Genomic DNA, 14,928 nt, shown 5'->3' with positions numbered 1-14,928 from the left:
TTGTAATGTAATGATTTTAACGTTTTGTTTATTATGTATTTGTCATAAATATCTCTTTTTAATCTTTGTACTGTATATTTTTTTTGTAATTTGTACATGCTGCCAAAATTATATTTTGCAAATGCTAATGCTAAATATGATTGTATTAATTTATATATAAAATAAAAAGTATGATAAAGAATTTGTAGTAATTATTAAATAAATCAATAAAAAATTTAGTTTTATTTTTAATTAGTCAATTTTATTATTATAGAGCTGACAATTATTAAAGAAATAGAAATTTATAAGCTTATCTTCAAAGAGTATAAATGATATATTTATATTTTTTAACATGAAGTATTTTATTAAAAAACAAAACATGTACGAAAATTCAAAGTCGTACGAAAATTTTTAAAGCATTCGTACGTACTAGTATAAAAACATTTATCTGTTAGAAACGTACACGAACAAAAAGGATTAACGTCCGTCCGAATTTGTATTACTGTACAGTACTACTTTACTTAATTCTTTTTATTTAATAGGGATGTTTACCTTTATTTATAACTATTATTATTATCGCAATTTTGGGTTGTGAAAATCGCCAATTTTCTAACGTGAAATTTGATAAATCATATTCCAATTCACAGGTATGTTATTTAAAGTAAATTTAGTGTTGAATTTAGAAATTTGTTCGATCTTCTTTTTTGAATGTTTATGACAATTACAGTATTAGCGATCTCTTCAGTCCGATTTACTTGAAAATAAGCTAACACCATCTTTCTCCTCTTTACAATTAGATCATAATTTTGTTGGCTTTCTCGTAGTTTTTTTGTTGTTGTTGCATAGTTTAATTTTTGAACATACGGCACTCCGCCTGTTCTTGGTTCATAATTTTTTGATGACATCGTAAAAGAAACGAATGAAAATAATGAACTTTTTTTTTTTTGTACGAAATAACATGGCTTTTATTTTTTTATTTATTTTATTTCCAAAAGGTTGGTTACCAAAGTCATTTACAAAAATAGTAATTTGTACAAATTAATACAAAAATAAACTATCTAGTTTAAAATGATCCCTGACACGAGACCCACCCTTTGATAGGAGACACTAGAAAAAATAGATACTACGCTATTAGTCTAGGTAAAAAACCCAACTAACTAGAGAAGCGAACACATATAAAAAAAAAAGAATTCCAACTAAACTAGGAGCCTATATTTTTCTTTTACCATCAAATGGCACTATACGTAAATACTGTCATGTATAGAATGATGCATTATTATAAAGGTCTATATTTGTTATTTAGGTTAAAATATTGAAAAAAAAAGGTTAATCATGTGCCGGAGTAGACGGATAAATGACGGCAGGATTCGGCAGCAGTATTTTATTTTTTTTATTTTTAGATAATGGAAAAAAATAAAAAAAATCACGAGAAATGTTACACCGATCACATGATAAAATCATGCCTTTAGATAATCAAATCTTTCATTGTTTAATTCCATTAAGAATGGAAAATATGATCTGATTATCTTGCACGATTTTAGTTTATGAAAATTGATTATAAATGATTATGTAGCTTTAATGTGTTACATAATTAAAAAAATTTTCTCTCAGACACTGTCAAACATTGCATTAGTTACCTAAAATTCGGAGCTTTTTTTATCTAAATAATGCTTGTTCGAATATGGCATGTTATCAAAGAACAGGCGTAAACAAGAAGAAAAAAGACCTTTTGTTATTTCTTTTTTATAGGGATTTTGGCTCTGCGGGCCGTCTAAAGCGGGTAGTCACGTGATTTTTAACATTATATGTTTAGACAATTTTTTTACAAACTAAGATTAATATGAACTTGAAAATAATAAGATAAAGTATTTTAGTCTGCTCTGCAAGTTTACTTAGGGGAAAAAAAGTGAATTTTGACATATGAACGAATGAAATTTGCTGATCATATCCAAAAATGGTTAGATTCATTTTAACGAAAAAAAAGTCAAATAACTCAAAAACGGTATTCAAAACCTCGTTTTGTGCTCTAAGTAAACTTGCGGAGCAAGCTAAAATGCACTTACTATAAGTTAATTTAAAAGCCATGCATATGTTAAATAGTTATATTACGAAAAAATGAGTTTTTCCCATGATCACGTGACTACTCTCTTTAGACGCCCCAAAACCAAAAATGGCAATTGAAATAATCGGAAAATTTACTAGAGAATTAATATATCCAAATTAATGAAACAGACCTTTCGATTCAGAAAACTTATAGTATATATCAAAATATACTGTGTAACAAATTTTTTACGGTTTTTTTTGTTTGCGTGAAGTTTTAAAAATAAAATCTCCTGCATTGTACGTTGTGGCTACTTTGTTGATAAACGTTAATATACTTCCATAATTAAAATTTGGGAACGACCAATTGAATAAAATAATAATTTTTGGTTCTGATTATTTTAAAACGCAGATAAGTAAATACTGCTGATTTTGATGATTGAAAACAAAAGATATTTTATTGTAATTTGATGCAATGTTTAAAAGATAAAAATACGTATTCTTATACAGTATAATTATTCTTTTTTTGTATATATATATATATATATATATATATATATATATTAAAAAAATGGCTTAATTTATCAAAAAATTTTATAAAAAGGGTTCGAATTTGCAATGAAAAACTTGCATAAATTATTTCGTTATTCGCAATATCAAATGTCTCATAAACAAAGTTGAACGCATCCGTATATCCAAAAAATAAACTTTTATAATAGCAAATGAATTAGGAGAAACCCCAAAAACTTTGTTATAATTGTAAAGAAACGATTGATTGCGTTAAATTAGTTTCCAACAAAGTAAATAAGATTGAGGAAATTGTGAATAATTTTAAAAACCTTCAAAAGAAGCCTGACAAGCTTTCTAAATTTAATGCAAAATTTACTCAAATAATATTCCCTGTGAATTGGAATACGACCTATCGAGTTTTACTTTAGCAAACTTGTTGCTATTACTACACAATTTATCTAACTGAAAAGTGAAATACAAAACTTCACTATTCTTTCTCATTGCATTCGGATAACCTTTGCAAAATCTCGTTGAAAATCTAAATTTTTTTTTTTGATTTTACTTTTTACTTCGTTTATTTATTATGTAAGCCTCTTTTTTCGTTGTATTCTATTTAAACAACTTTTTAAGAGATTAGTTTTTTCGCTATTTTGATTTGGGTAACCAACAATTTATCGTTATTATTATAATCGTTTTATAATGTCATCAAAAAATGATCACGAACAAAGAACTCCATATGTTCAAAAAAACAATTTAAGTAACATGAGAACTAGGAGAAAATCTCAAAAACTTTGTCCAGACTGTAAGGAAACGAACGACTGCGATAAAATAGAAGAAGTCATTGACAATTTTCATAAAAATCCCATAAAACAGAATAAGGTTAATCAATTTTCTATCTTCAATGCAAAATTTAATTTAAGCAACGAATTAGAATACATCTTTAGAAACCTACATAATTAATTCAAAAATATAGTTCATATTCTAAATATCGTAATAATCACTGTTAATTTATCAAGGCAAAATCGACTCTCGGGCAATTAGAAAAAATATTTTCAAATAATTTATCACAAACACAAATCTTATGAATTAAGGTTTATTAAGAAATTATTTAAGATACTATGATAAAAATTTCACGTTATGTAGATTATCGAAATTGTTTATGTATATGTCGAAAATGATTCGGCTATCTCATTTTTTTTTTCAATCACAACAAACTATTTTTAAAATTTTTTTCGTATTGCAGATCTGTATTTTTATTTCACGGAGTAAATATTCTTTGATCTCTGTTCAATTTCATTGGTTCCACTCCTTTTTCTATTGACATTTTTAACTATTAATATTATAAATTTTCTTTAAAAATATACACAAAATATTAATTCTGGCTTTTTTTTACGGTAATAACTAAAAAAAATAAATTTGAAACGAAAATATAATAACGATAAATTGTTAAAAATAGCAAAAGAAAGATTTTGCTAATTATTTAATTTGTAAAGATTAGAATAATAAAAGTTTCGTATTTATTTTCAGTTAGATGATTCAGAAACATCATCGCTTGAGGGAGAATTGCTTGAGGGAGAATTGCTCGAGGGAGAATTATTTGAGGGAGAATTAGGATTGTAAATTGTGTAGTAATAGCAACAAGTTTTTGTAGATTTTCTAAAGTAAAACTTGATAGGTCGTATTCCAATTCGCAGGGAACATTATTTAAGGTAAATTTTGCATTAAATTTAGAAAGCTTTTCAGGCTTCTTTTTAATGTTTTTAAAATTATTCACAATTTCCTCAATCTTATTTACTTTGTTGGAAACTAATTTAACGCAATCAATCGTTTCTTCACAATTATAACAAAGTTTTTGGGGGTTTCTCCTAATTCATTTGCTATTATAAAAGTTTATTTTTTGGATATACGGATGCGTTCAACTTTGTTTATGAGACATTATATACCAGTGTTGGCAAATTTTGCATTTCGTATATGATCACGTGATATATTCATAGTAAAATCATGACGTAATCAGGTCATTTAAAGGTCATTTCAAGGTCATTTGCCAACACTGAATTTATATATACTGCGAATAACGAAATAAATTACGCAAGTTTTTTCATTGCAAATTCCGAACCCTTTTTATAAAATTTTGATAAATGAACCATTTTTTTTAATATATATATACAGTATACAAAACAAAAAAAAACATAAATATACAAGAAATACGTATTTTTATCTGTTAAACATTGCATCAAATTTTTACAATAATATCTTTGTTTTCAGAAGTATTACTTATACGTGTATATATATATATATACTAGTATATTTGCCTGTATTATCTACGTCATATCAATTTTAAAATAATCAAAATAATCGGCATTTTTCGCATTTTTCATAATGGAACCAAAAATTAAAAATTATTATTTCATTTTGTTTTTACTCGATTGGTCGTTATTGAAAATAACGTCACATGTTAATTACCAAAATAGGTAAAGAAATGTGCAACAACACTTGACATGAAGATCAAACTGCGCCGCTCTTATTGCCAAAAAAAGTATCGGGTTTCAGTACGATAATAGTTTCATTTAAAATCCAATTTATTCATTGTTAGCTTGAAGACAAGAAAGGTAAGAATAACATTTAAGAACTTGAGCAGGATGCTATTTTTATACCCAAGCGAATTTATTTATATTGACGCAAATTAATCTAGTTATCTAATATATACTGTATATATATATAATTTTTATGTGATATTATTACATTACATGATAGTTTAACTTTGTTATATATTCCTCCCTTTTCTTTCTTACTTTTTCCATTTTTTAAATATATTGTTATTATATATATATACATATATAGAATAATATCATTAACCTCGCTTCCTAAAATAATTAAATTTTTTTTAATTTTTTTTTGTGTCCATTCATTAAAAAAAAAAAAAAAAAATATTTTTTTTTTATATAATTATACCCTAAATTTTTTTTCAAGTGTGTCCATTCATTAAAAAAAAAAACTGAAAGTCCCTAACACCATTTTCCGTCCTGGTGTCAAAGTATTTATTGACAACTTGAAAAGTTCTTGTCATCTTTCTTTTAAAGTTTTTCGTTGTATTATGACAGAATATTTTGCTGTAAAAATGCAGTTACAAAACATCCTCTATCGCTCAAAACTTACAAGCTAACAGTCTTAAAGATATGGTTGTAAAAACAACGAAAATATTTCTACAAGTAACAATACAACTCCGCAAAATAACGTTCCCTAATGGTGATCAAGATACTTACATACCTCAAATGCCACAACAACCACGAGTAAAAATTACAAAAGGTGGTAATCCAGTTCCAAATTTTGAATATGTTTCATATGATCGAGTTCAAGATTTATATGAACAAAATAAGGGTACCTTGTATTTCATCCCTGAGGGTTTTGAACCTGTTTTAGTTCCTAACGATGCCAAAGCTCAACTGTAACGAATTTATTGAAGAATGCGAAACCTGTATCAGCAGCTCCTAATGTTCCTAGAATGTTACCTGATACTGATGTACGTCTCCCTCATTCACTCTTCCATGTGGTGTAGCCGGAAGGCTGCATCATCAAACGCTAGAACAAAGATTAAGAAACCACCAAGACCACCAAATGCTTTCATCTTATATCGTAGAGCTAAACAACCTGGTATCGTAGCCAGTCATCAAGGAATTACTAATAATGAAGTTTCATAAAGAGATTGGTAGAATGTGGCATGAAGATCCAGCTGAAATTCGTATGAAATTTCAAAAAATGGCAGACGCTGCAAAGCAAGAACATACTGTATGAAAAAATACCCTGAATATAGGTATCGTCCAAGAAGACCACAAGAAAGGAAGCGCAGGATTCAACCTCGTTAAAAATAAACTAAAAATAAAATAAATATATATATATACTGTATGTATATAATATATGTTAGTAGGTTACGGTACATTACATATATATGTTATACGTGACGTTTCACGATGTAGGTTCAATGTGTATGTGGTATACAGTATCTGCATAAAAATATTTTGTAATTGTTTGTTAACATTATTGAATAAGAGTAATGAATAAAAACTGCGTCTAGTAATTTTTTTTGATCAAATAATCAAATATTATTAAAATGTTCATTAAATTAAAATTTTTAAATTATCACAAATTATCAAATCATCTTAGTAAATTGAACAAGTGTTGCTTTAAAAAAAAATCTATATATTTTTTACTATTATAATAATTAAATTATCACTTTGGCTGGTAAACCAAATTGTTAAACCTGTCCATCGTCTTTTTCGTTGAAGTCTTTTTAATATTCTAAATATATGTTATTTGTAATTACGCGAATTTTGGAATGTACAAATTCGTAATTATAAAACTGAATTGACACCAATTAAGAATTCAATATAAATATATAAATTATATATTTTATATATATAATACTGATTTCTTTCTATAAATATATATGATTATTTTAAAAATCATTAAAATCATTAAAAACCAAATCAAATCAAATCAAATCAAATTAAATTTCAATAGGGTTTAATTTCTTTGTATTAAAAAAAAATATGTCGGGTTACGACTTGAAAATTTCCCCTGGAAGTTTTTTTACATGTACGATAATCGAAAATTTCTTTAACTTTAGTTCTACGTATAACGGTATAATTGTTTTTTTTTAAAAAAAATCAATTTTGTGACTTTATTCATTATATAGAACTTTATTTATTATTTACTTAGTTACTTATTGTGTTTCTAACCTGCGCCACATGCATGCATCATGAATTATATGCATCATGTTGTGAACAAAAGATTTTCAGTTATTAAGCATAATTAACGTATGGAAAAACGTTAAATTCACAAAAATGAATTTTCAGTTATTAATTATGAAACGTTAAATTCACACCAAAAAAAAAAAAGAAAATTACTTCATAATAAAATATATATTTTCCCAAACAAACAACAAAATTTCCTATTAGTAAAAAAAAATTATTTCCTTTCTCAAATAAAATATAAATAAATATATCTTTTAAAACAAACAGCAAAAAAATAATCATCTATAATCATGAAATTAGATTTCGTTCACTACCATGAGAACGCGGTTATACCGCAAAATATTTTGGTATCCTTACCTTTGAAATTAGAGGACGACGATTTGTTGGCCAAACCTAGACGGGGGAAAGCCGACCAGGCCCCCAAATAATTTTTTAATATTCAGGACTGCATACATCAAGGTCCTGCAATCTAAAGGTTATTGACTTCCAACACTGCGGCGGCTTGGAAGAACGCATCAAAAGAGGTACGAGAGGAATGTCAAAAATTAGCTCTCATAGCTAAGATGAAGCACGAGGAAGTTTATGGATCACCTCCTCGACAAACACGAAGAAGACTGAAGACGTCTGCCCATAATACGAATTTAAATGCATTATTTTATTTTGATGATTTGATGCAAAATATTCCGTATTATATGACATTCCCACCATCAGAAAGTGAACTTGGAGAACCACAAATTTAACTCGATATATCCACCTATGTAAATGTAAAAGGCATAGAACAAAACAGCAAATTTTCTTATTTATTTTTTTTTTACTCATTTTACCAATTTTCTTTATTATTAAAAGAACATGAACAAACGCAAACAAAAAAAATTTTAAGATACTGTATATCCCAAGAATGTAAAACATTTATGTATGTATAAAAATTTCAACCCTTTTTTGTAAGATTTAAATTAAACAAAAAATTTTCTTAATATGTCGAAATTTCGATTATTATTATTTATAAAAGTAATTATTCGGATACTAAAAAAATTTTTATCGAAAAATTTTTTTTTCATTTTACTTCGTATTTATTTCGTATCTTTTCTTTTCTTTTTTTTTTTGAGCGGGCAAGTTACTTTTTCGTAAGTATAGTGTTAAAACAGACAACAGGCAAAATACAAATAGAATTTTTTTTTATAAATAAACAAGATAATGGTTATTGGGTTTTGCAAAAAATAACCAAGATTTTTTTAAAAAAACAACAATTGAATACCCGTCACAGAGACCCAGATTTATTCCGCCAATTTTATCACGATAACGGAAAAAATTCCGATTTTATTCCGTTAAAAAATTACAATTATAGTAAGAAACATTTGATAATACATGCAAATTACACAAAAAAGTTATATTATAATAACGTACAAATTCAGTTGCAAACATTTTACAAAAGATTAACCAAACATTGAGGGAATAGAATACATGATCATTAACTCGGAACATGTACTGTACGGTGAATTCACATTTAAATTATAATATATCTTGTTGTGTTGTTTTGCAATTTTTGATGGTGATTGAAATTGTTAAAAATTATTGCACTAAATTATATTCATGCATTGACTTTATTGAAGGTTACCAAATAATTATAAGATCGGAGTCCAATAGGACAATCAGAAATATTAGCCCAAAAAAAAAAATTTACTTAGACCCAAATAGCTATGAATGAATTTGAATTGTACATAAAGGTTTGGTTGATAATCTCTAATTACTGTCATTTTCTTTTATTGAAAAATTGAATACTTTAATTACAAACTTAGATTATAAGAATTTCTTCAAAGTTTATTGGAAAAATTACAAATAAATTATTGAACAATATGTAAAAGTTCTTTAAATAGGACGTAAATAATTATATTACTTTTTAACGGAGTCAGTCATAACATATTGCGACTATTACGTTGTATAATTAGTATTATTAAAGTTTGATTTCACAATTATTTAAATAATAATTAAATTTGTTTCTTTATATTTAATATTAGAAAAAAAGTGAAATTTTATAATTTATTCTATCATTTGACATATTTTGTGTATTTATGCTTTGTTTCCAAAGAAATTTTGACATTACTTAATTATCATAGTAAGATTTTATTGTTTGAAAAACGTTCAAATCATATTTGTTATTGACAAACTGTAATTATTAGAATAATTACGCAGCGCCTTTTTTGGAATTTATTATATATGAATCATTTATGATCACGTGTAGAGGTTGGAACCGACCAAAAAAACCTTAACCGATTAATAATCGATTAACCAAGGGCCTTAATCGATTAATAATCGATTAATTTTAAAATATTAAAATTTTTTTTTTTTGACCGCAGATTGCACCAAATTGTTTTTGATCATACATTTAGTTATAGGAAAGTCTTATTTATTATTATTATCATTAAAAAATTAATACAAATTCTTCCAAGTTCGGAGAACACGTGACCAAAAATTCACAGCTCTGGGCCGCATTAGATAATTTGACCAGAATTATGTGTTGATAATTTTAATCGATTAACCGATTTTTGAGATACCTTAATCGATTAACCATTAATTAATCACCCCATTTAACCTTAATCGATTCCAAACTCTAATCACGTGATATCATAAATTTCTTGAATAAACGCGGTGCAAACCTTATGTCCTTTTGAACTTGTTATAGAGCCTTTAAAGTACACGTTCTAATCATTCTATGTGTATTTTTGCCTGTTCTACAAGACTAAAAAGGGTTTAGTATACTAATTTTGACTTTTTAATACATATAAACATAATATAGGGGGTGCGTTGCTACGCAGTAGCACCTGCGTATAAATTTTGTTATATAGTATCATGTTTTAAACCAAAAAAAAATGCCAGTAATATGCAATACATATATAGGTAACAAGAAAGGTCAAAAATTTTATAATCGCTCTACGAAAGGTTTTTATTAAGATAAATAAGCAAACTCAACATGTGGCTTCACAAATTGCCAGCAATCTAACCATATGACTTTATAATATCATTTTTTTACAAAAATCATTTGATCAATTTTTTCACATTTATGATTTACAACGTTTCATTTTTTTTCAATATCATCTTAGCTAAAATATCCACCTTGGTAATTTTTTTCATTCCCTATTAACTTTCGCATACTACCATCACTATTATTAGGTAATGCCAAATTTAACCAAAAAATAAGCAATTATAACATATGACTTTTCAAAAATTCTGCGAAAATAAGCAAATGAAAATATGACATTGGCAAAAAATATCAATTTTACGCAAATCTAATTCTAACTGTGGCTAAAACAGCATGTGACTGTTAGAGCTGTATCAACTAAGGCCTATCCTTAGTGGTCCATTCCACACTAGGTTAGATTCTTAAGCAAATGATAAATATACTATAATGTAAATTATAAGTACTAAGTTGATTTCGCTATAATACTAGATATTAATACATAACCAATTACTATTGAGGTAATATTCTTGTTAAAATAAATGGCTCGATAATTTAGGTATTAATTAATATCGAATTCAATTTCCTTGGAAATATATCCTAAATTTAAATTAAAGAAATTAGGTTTGTAATATAAACTAAAAGTTACCATCTATATATAAAAAGTATATTTACATACCATTATTAAAATTTGTATCAATATCTAATTTGGCGTCCTTTATAATATAATCTAAAGAATATACAAGATTTTATTAGAGTTAAATTATGAAATTGACACATTGTTGAAAATTAATTACCATCATCTTCATATAACTTTTTTCTTTTAATACTTTGACCTATATATGAATTTCAATTAAAAATATTTGATTTATTAAAGTTTTACCAATTCAAATTTACTTGAAAACATTTAATATCATACCATCATTGTCATTATTATCTTCAATTAAATCATCTTCAAACCTTCTTTTAGCTTTTTCTAAATTAATAGATTGACTTCTTGAATTCATTAAAAACGTTGCAGATTTAATCATGCCACTTAAAGGTCTGCTCTTATAAATAGCACCTGGATTATTTTTTGTTATGAGTCCAATATCTGGGGATTCTATAATTTTAGTTTCAATGGATCTTTCATTACTCCATATTCCTCTAATTCTTTCCTCTATATTAGTAGCTGTTGGTCTTTTTTTTTGATCATAATGCCAACATTTTTTCATTAGTTCAATATAGCCTTTAGGTGCATTTGTTACAATTGGTGGTCGTAAACCATCACAAATATCAATAATAAGTTCTATATCATGATTTCGATCCCAAAAAGGTCTCCTACCTGTCATTAACTCCCACATAATCATTCCAAAACTATATATATCTGAAGCCTTAGTATATTTTTGTTCTCGAAAAATCTCTGGAGCCATATAAGGAATAATACCATAATTCTCCTTATCATCTACAGATTCAGTTGCAGATTTACTTATACCAAGATCACCTATTGCTGTATAATTAAGAAAATACTTCTCATATGCATATTGTACTTGGCTGGAAAAAATATTACCACTATGAAAATCCCTGTGGATAATATTTAACTCATGTATTTGAGTAAGCCCACGTGCTATATCACTTAATTTCTCTAGCTTTGTTCTCCAACAAGTATTATAAAAATCTTTAGTGATATAGTGTGTCAAATCACCTAAATCATAATATGGCATGATAATCATGATATCTTGAGAATTAGGATCTTGAGTAATTCCAAAATATTTTCCAATAAAATTATCATTAGGACCGATTTTAAGTTTTGAAGAAAGTTCATAGAATATCTTGAGCTAAATTAAAGAAAGCTTATTAATTATTTATCTCATCCATGATAATATTTCTTTATCAAATTAGTATACTATGTACCTCGTTCAGCTTCTTAGATGTGATGTTATTAGAATAATTGAGCTTTTTGAGAACAACTGTATAATTTTGGGAACGAATACTAATTTTATGAATATAGTTATATACTGGACCATCAATCCAAGTAGCTTTATAAATTTTGCTAAAACCTCCTTCAGCAATAAATACTACATTTTTGAATTGTCCGTAAGGAACAAACTCCATTTTTCCATTTTTTTGAACTAAATTAATTTGTGTATATCTGATAAAATCATCAATAATTTTATTTCCACTTGAACCGTACTTATATACCTTCTTTATTTTGTAACAGACGTGACAAATCTGATGACTTTCATCTAAAGGTTTCCTTCTTTTATTACATTCGTCACACTTCCTTTTTTTGTATTTTGAATTAACAATAGTTTGTGTTGGTTGAATCAATGGTGTATTGTTTGATAATGAAAAATCATTGTAGTTAATTGGCTGTTCCATTTTTTTTAAAGAGAAAAATTGATTTATTAATTTGAGACAAGAAAACAGCTGTCTAATATATATTTTAAATTTAATTTTTAAACAAAGGAATTCTTTTTTCGAATTCTATACACAATTCCTAGAAGTCTTTAATAGAAATACGATTTTCAAAGAAGTGTTTGTAAGAATTCTATATAACATGTAAAGAATTCTATAGTCTTACATATTGCATGCTGTTTCCAATTCCTATTTTCGATTGTGTTACGGTCATATGCAGTTATGTGGGCTTATGCCGACTGATTTAGAAATTTTGTACTTTGAAGTTTGAACAAGAAATAGATTTATCAGGGGAGCTGGAGCTAGAAGCCTTCTTATCATAACAGCATTGCACAATCATGTTTCAATTTTGATGTGATAATAAATACTGAAACATGAATGATTTCTTATTTTAACATTTAATAATTGTTAGATCACGTGATAACGTGGTAATTTTAGCCAGAATTATCATAATTTTGGCAAACTATCTTCAACATTAATAATTTTCGAAATTGATTCATCATTCCCATAGTTCTCTATAATTTAAGAAATTCTAATTCAATATGTAATATGATTTGAATTAATTGTTTTGTAACCATTATGATAATTTTCTAAAATTCCTTAAATCGTCTGTTATTAGAACACAATTTTAATTCAGAAACTAAATTCTAACGCTCACAAATGTACAATTCATATTATTAGAAACCATTATAAATAAGATGGATGGAATAATTTGATATTTTTTTTTTAATAAGTGATAATTGAATGTCCATACGATTTTAAACCTCTGACTATTTCTCTACGCTCAAGCAATTTCTTTACTATAAGTATTTTTTGATTCTGATCAAATCAAAAAATAATAAATTTACTACTTTACTAAGATTTTTTCAACTGAAATTTTTGATGATCGTAACTTCTTCATTAATCATCATAAATATAAAATTAATGTATCTGTAATTAATTAAAATGAAAGATATGTACAATATCATTTTCATTAAAAGGTTGTTATTGCACTTCTTTGAAACAGTTGCAATTAACCAATTAAGTGATTTTCATTATTGAATTTAAATTCTTCACGTACATCTCTATAATTTTCATAATGCTCACAATGCTGTGGCCCATGCCATGTCCCCAAATTCAATACCAGATTTTTATTTAGTTTCTATCAAATGAAAAATGTTTATAATAGTTGACATTTTGTTTTTTTTTATTAAAAGTTTTTTGCTGCAAGTTCTTCTTTTATATTAAAAAAAAATTCAAATACGTTGTGAGTTTTCAATTGAAATTTTCTTTATTGTTTTTTTTTTCAAAATGAGAATCATATATCATAATTATATTTATTAGTATGATATCCGACAACTTTGATTTACAAAAGAGTAAATTATTAAATCAAAAATGAAAAGCAGTTTCTATTTATATTATATGAATTTTCAAGATTAAAAAATGAAGCGATTTCCATTTTTATTTTAAATATTTTTTGAATATTTCAAGAAAACTTCACATTTACGAAAAGATATAATATTTAGTTCAAAAATTGGAAAGTAATCCAATCCATTCTAATGAAAAAAAATTTTAAAAACGTTAGTTTCACCTTTTTTTTTTTTTGAGGTTCAAATAGAACCCAGAAATATATATACAGGGGTAGAGTACACAGATGCATCGCCATAATAGTGGAGTAAAGTTTTGCTTTGCGTACAATTTAAGAATTTTCGTCCGTAGTTAGGTCACCAAGCGTATTTTTTATCAAAATTTTATATATAAAAAATTAGTTTGTGTATTTTTGGCCTAAATTTTGCCAATCTTATATATATAATACAGTATATTTACTGTAGTTAACCGCATTGTAATATTTAGTATTAATTGAAGGAAATTTCTAAGGGTTAAAAAGTGTAATTTTAGAAAAATATTATTGAAAAAATAGTAAAATAGAATAAATTCTATTTATTCATATCAGCAATTGGTTATATAATAATATAGAAGCCATGATAAAATAATTAATAACTTAATGTCTAAAATTTTATTTGCGTATTTTTGCAGGATAACGGGGTCAATTATGAACCTCTATAATAGGAACTTTAAAAAAATTTAAATAAATTTGATTCTATGATTGAATTTTAATTTTATAAAAAGAATTAAACTCTATTTGTTAAAAGGAATTGATTTATAAAATAAAAAAAGTCTCAATTTTTAGATTATGTAAGCATCACGTGATATGTATTAGCCAATCAGAAATTAGGATTTTATAAATTATATGATATAAAAATATATTTATTTATTGTCTAAATATTCACTTGATGGTATATAATCATTATTTATAAC

General features: G+C 26.0%; 3 protein-coding genes across 3 annotated transcripts; 2 read left to right on the top strand and 1 right to left on the bottom strand.

Moving 5' to 3' along the window:
- Positions 1-5,705: 5,705 nt before the first annotated feature.
- OCT59_003006 (uncharacterized protein) lies at positions 5,706-6,227 on the top strand (the record flags this gene model as incomplete). Its single annotated transcript, XM_025331760.2, has 2 exons — positions 5,706-5,974; positions 6,086-6,227. The coding sequence occupies 2 exons, from the start codon at positions 5,706-5,708 to the stop codon at positions 6,225-6,227; spliced, it is 411 nt and encodes a 136-aa protein (XP_025182877.2).
- A 1,343-nt stretch (positions 6,228-7,570) lies between these two features.
- OCT59_003005 (uncharacterized protein) lies at positions 7,571-8,020 on the top strand (the record flags this gene model as incomplete). Its single annotated transcript, XM_025325082.1, has 2 exons — positions 7,571-7,662; positions 7,756-8,020. The coding sequence occupies 2 exons, from the start codon at positions 7,571-7,573 to the stop codon at positions 8,018-8,020; spliced, it is 357 nt and encodes a 118-aa protein (XP_025182876.1).
- A 2,775-nt stretch (positions 8,021-10,795) lies between these two features.
- Positions 10,796-12,594, bottom strand: OCT59_003004 (uncharacterized protein; the record flags this gene model as incomplete). The annotated part of the gene is made up of 6 exons (XM_066145331.1): positions 10,796-10,833; positions 10,913-10,963; positions 11,031-11,069; positions 11,153-11,392; positions 11,660-12,050; positions 12,127-12,594. The coding sequence occupies 6 exons, from the start codon at positions 12,592-12,594 to the stop codon at positions 10,796-10,798; spliced, it is 1,227 nt and encodes a 408-aa protein (XP_065996063.1).
- Between the last annotated feature and the right edge of the window lie 2,334 nt (positions 12,595-14,928).

Source organism: Rhizophagus irregularis, chromosome 11 (assembly GCF_026210795.1).
Source record: "Rhizophagus irregularis chromosome 11, complete sequence".
NCBI lineage: Eukaryota > Fungi > Glomeromycota > Glomeromycetes > Glomerales > Glomeraceae > Rhizophagus > Rhizophagus irregularis.
Note: the sequence above shows the minus strand (reverse complement) of the source record. Positions and strands in the feature narration are given on the sequence as shown.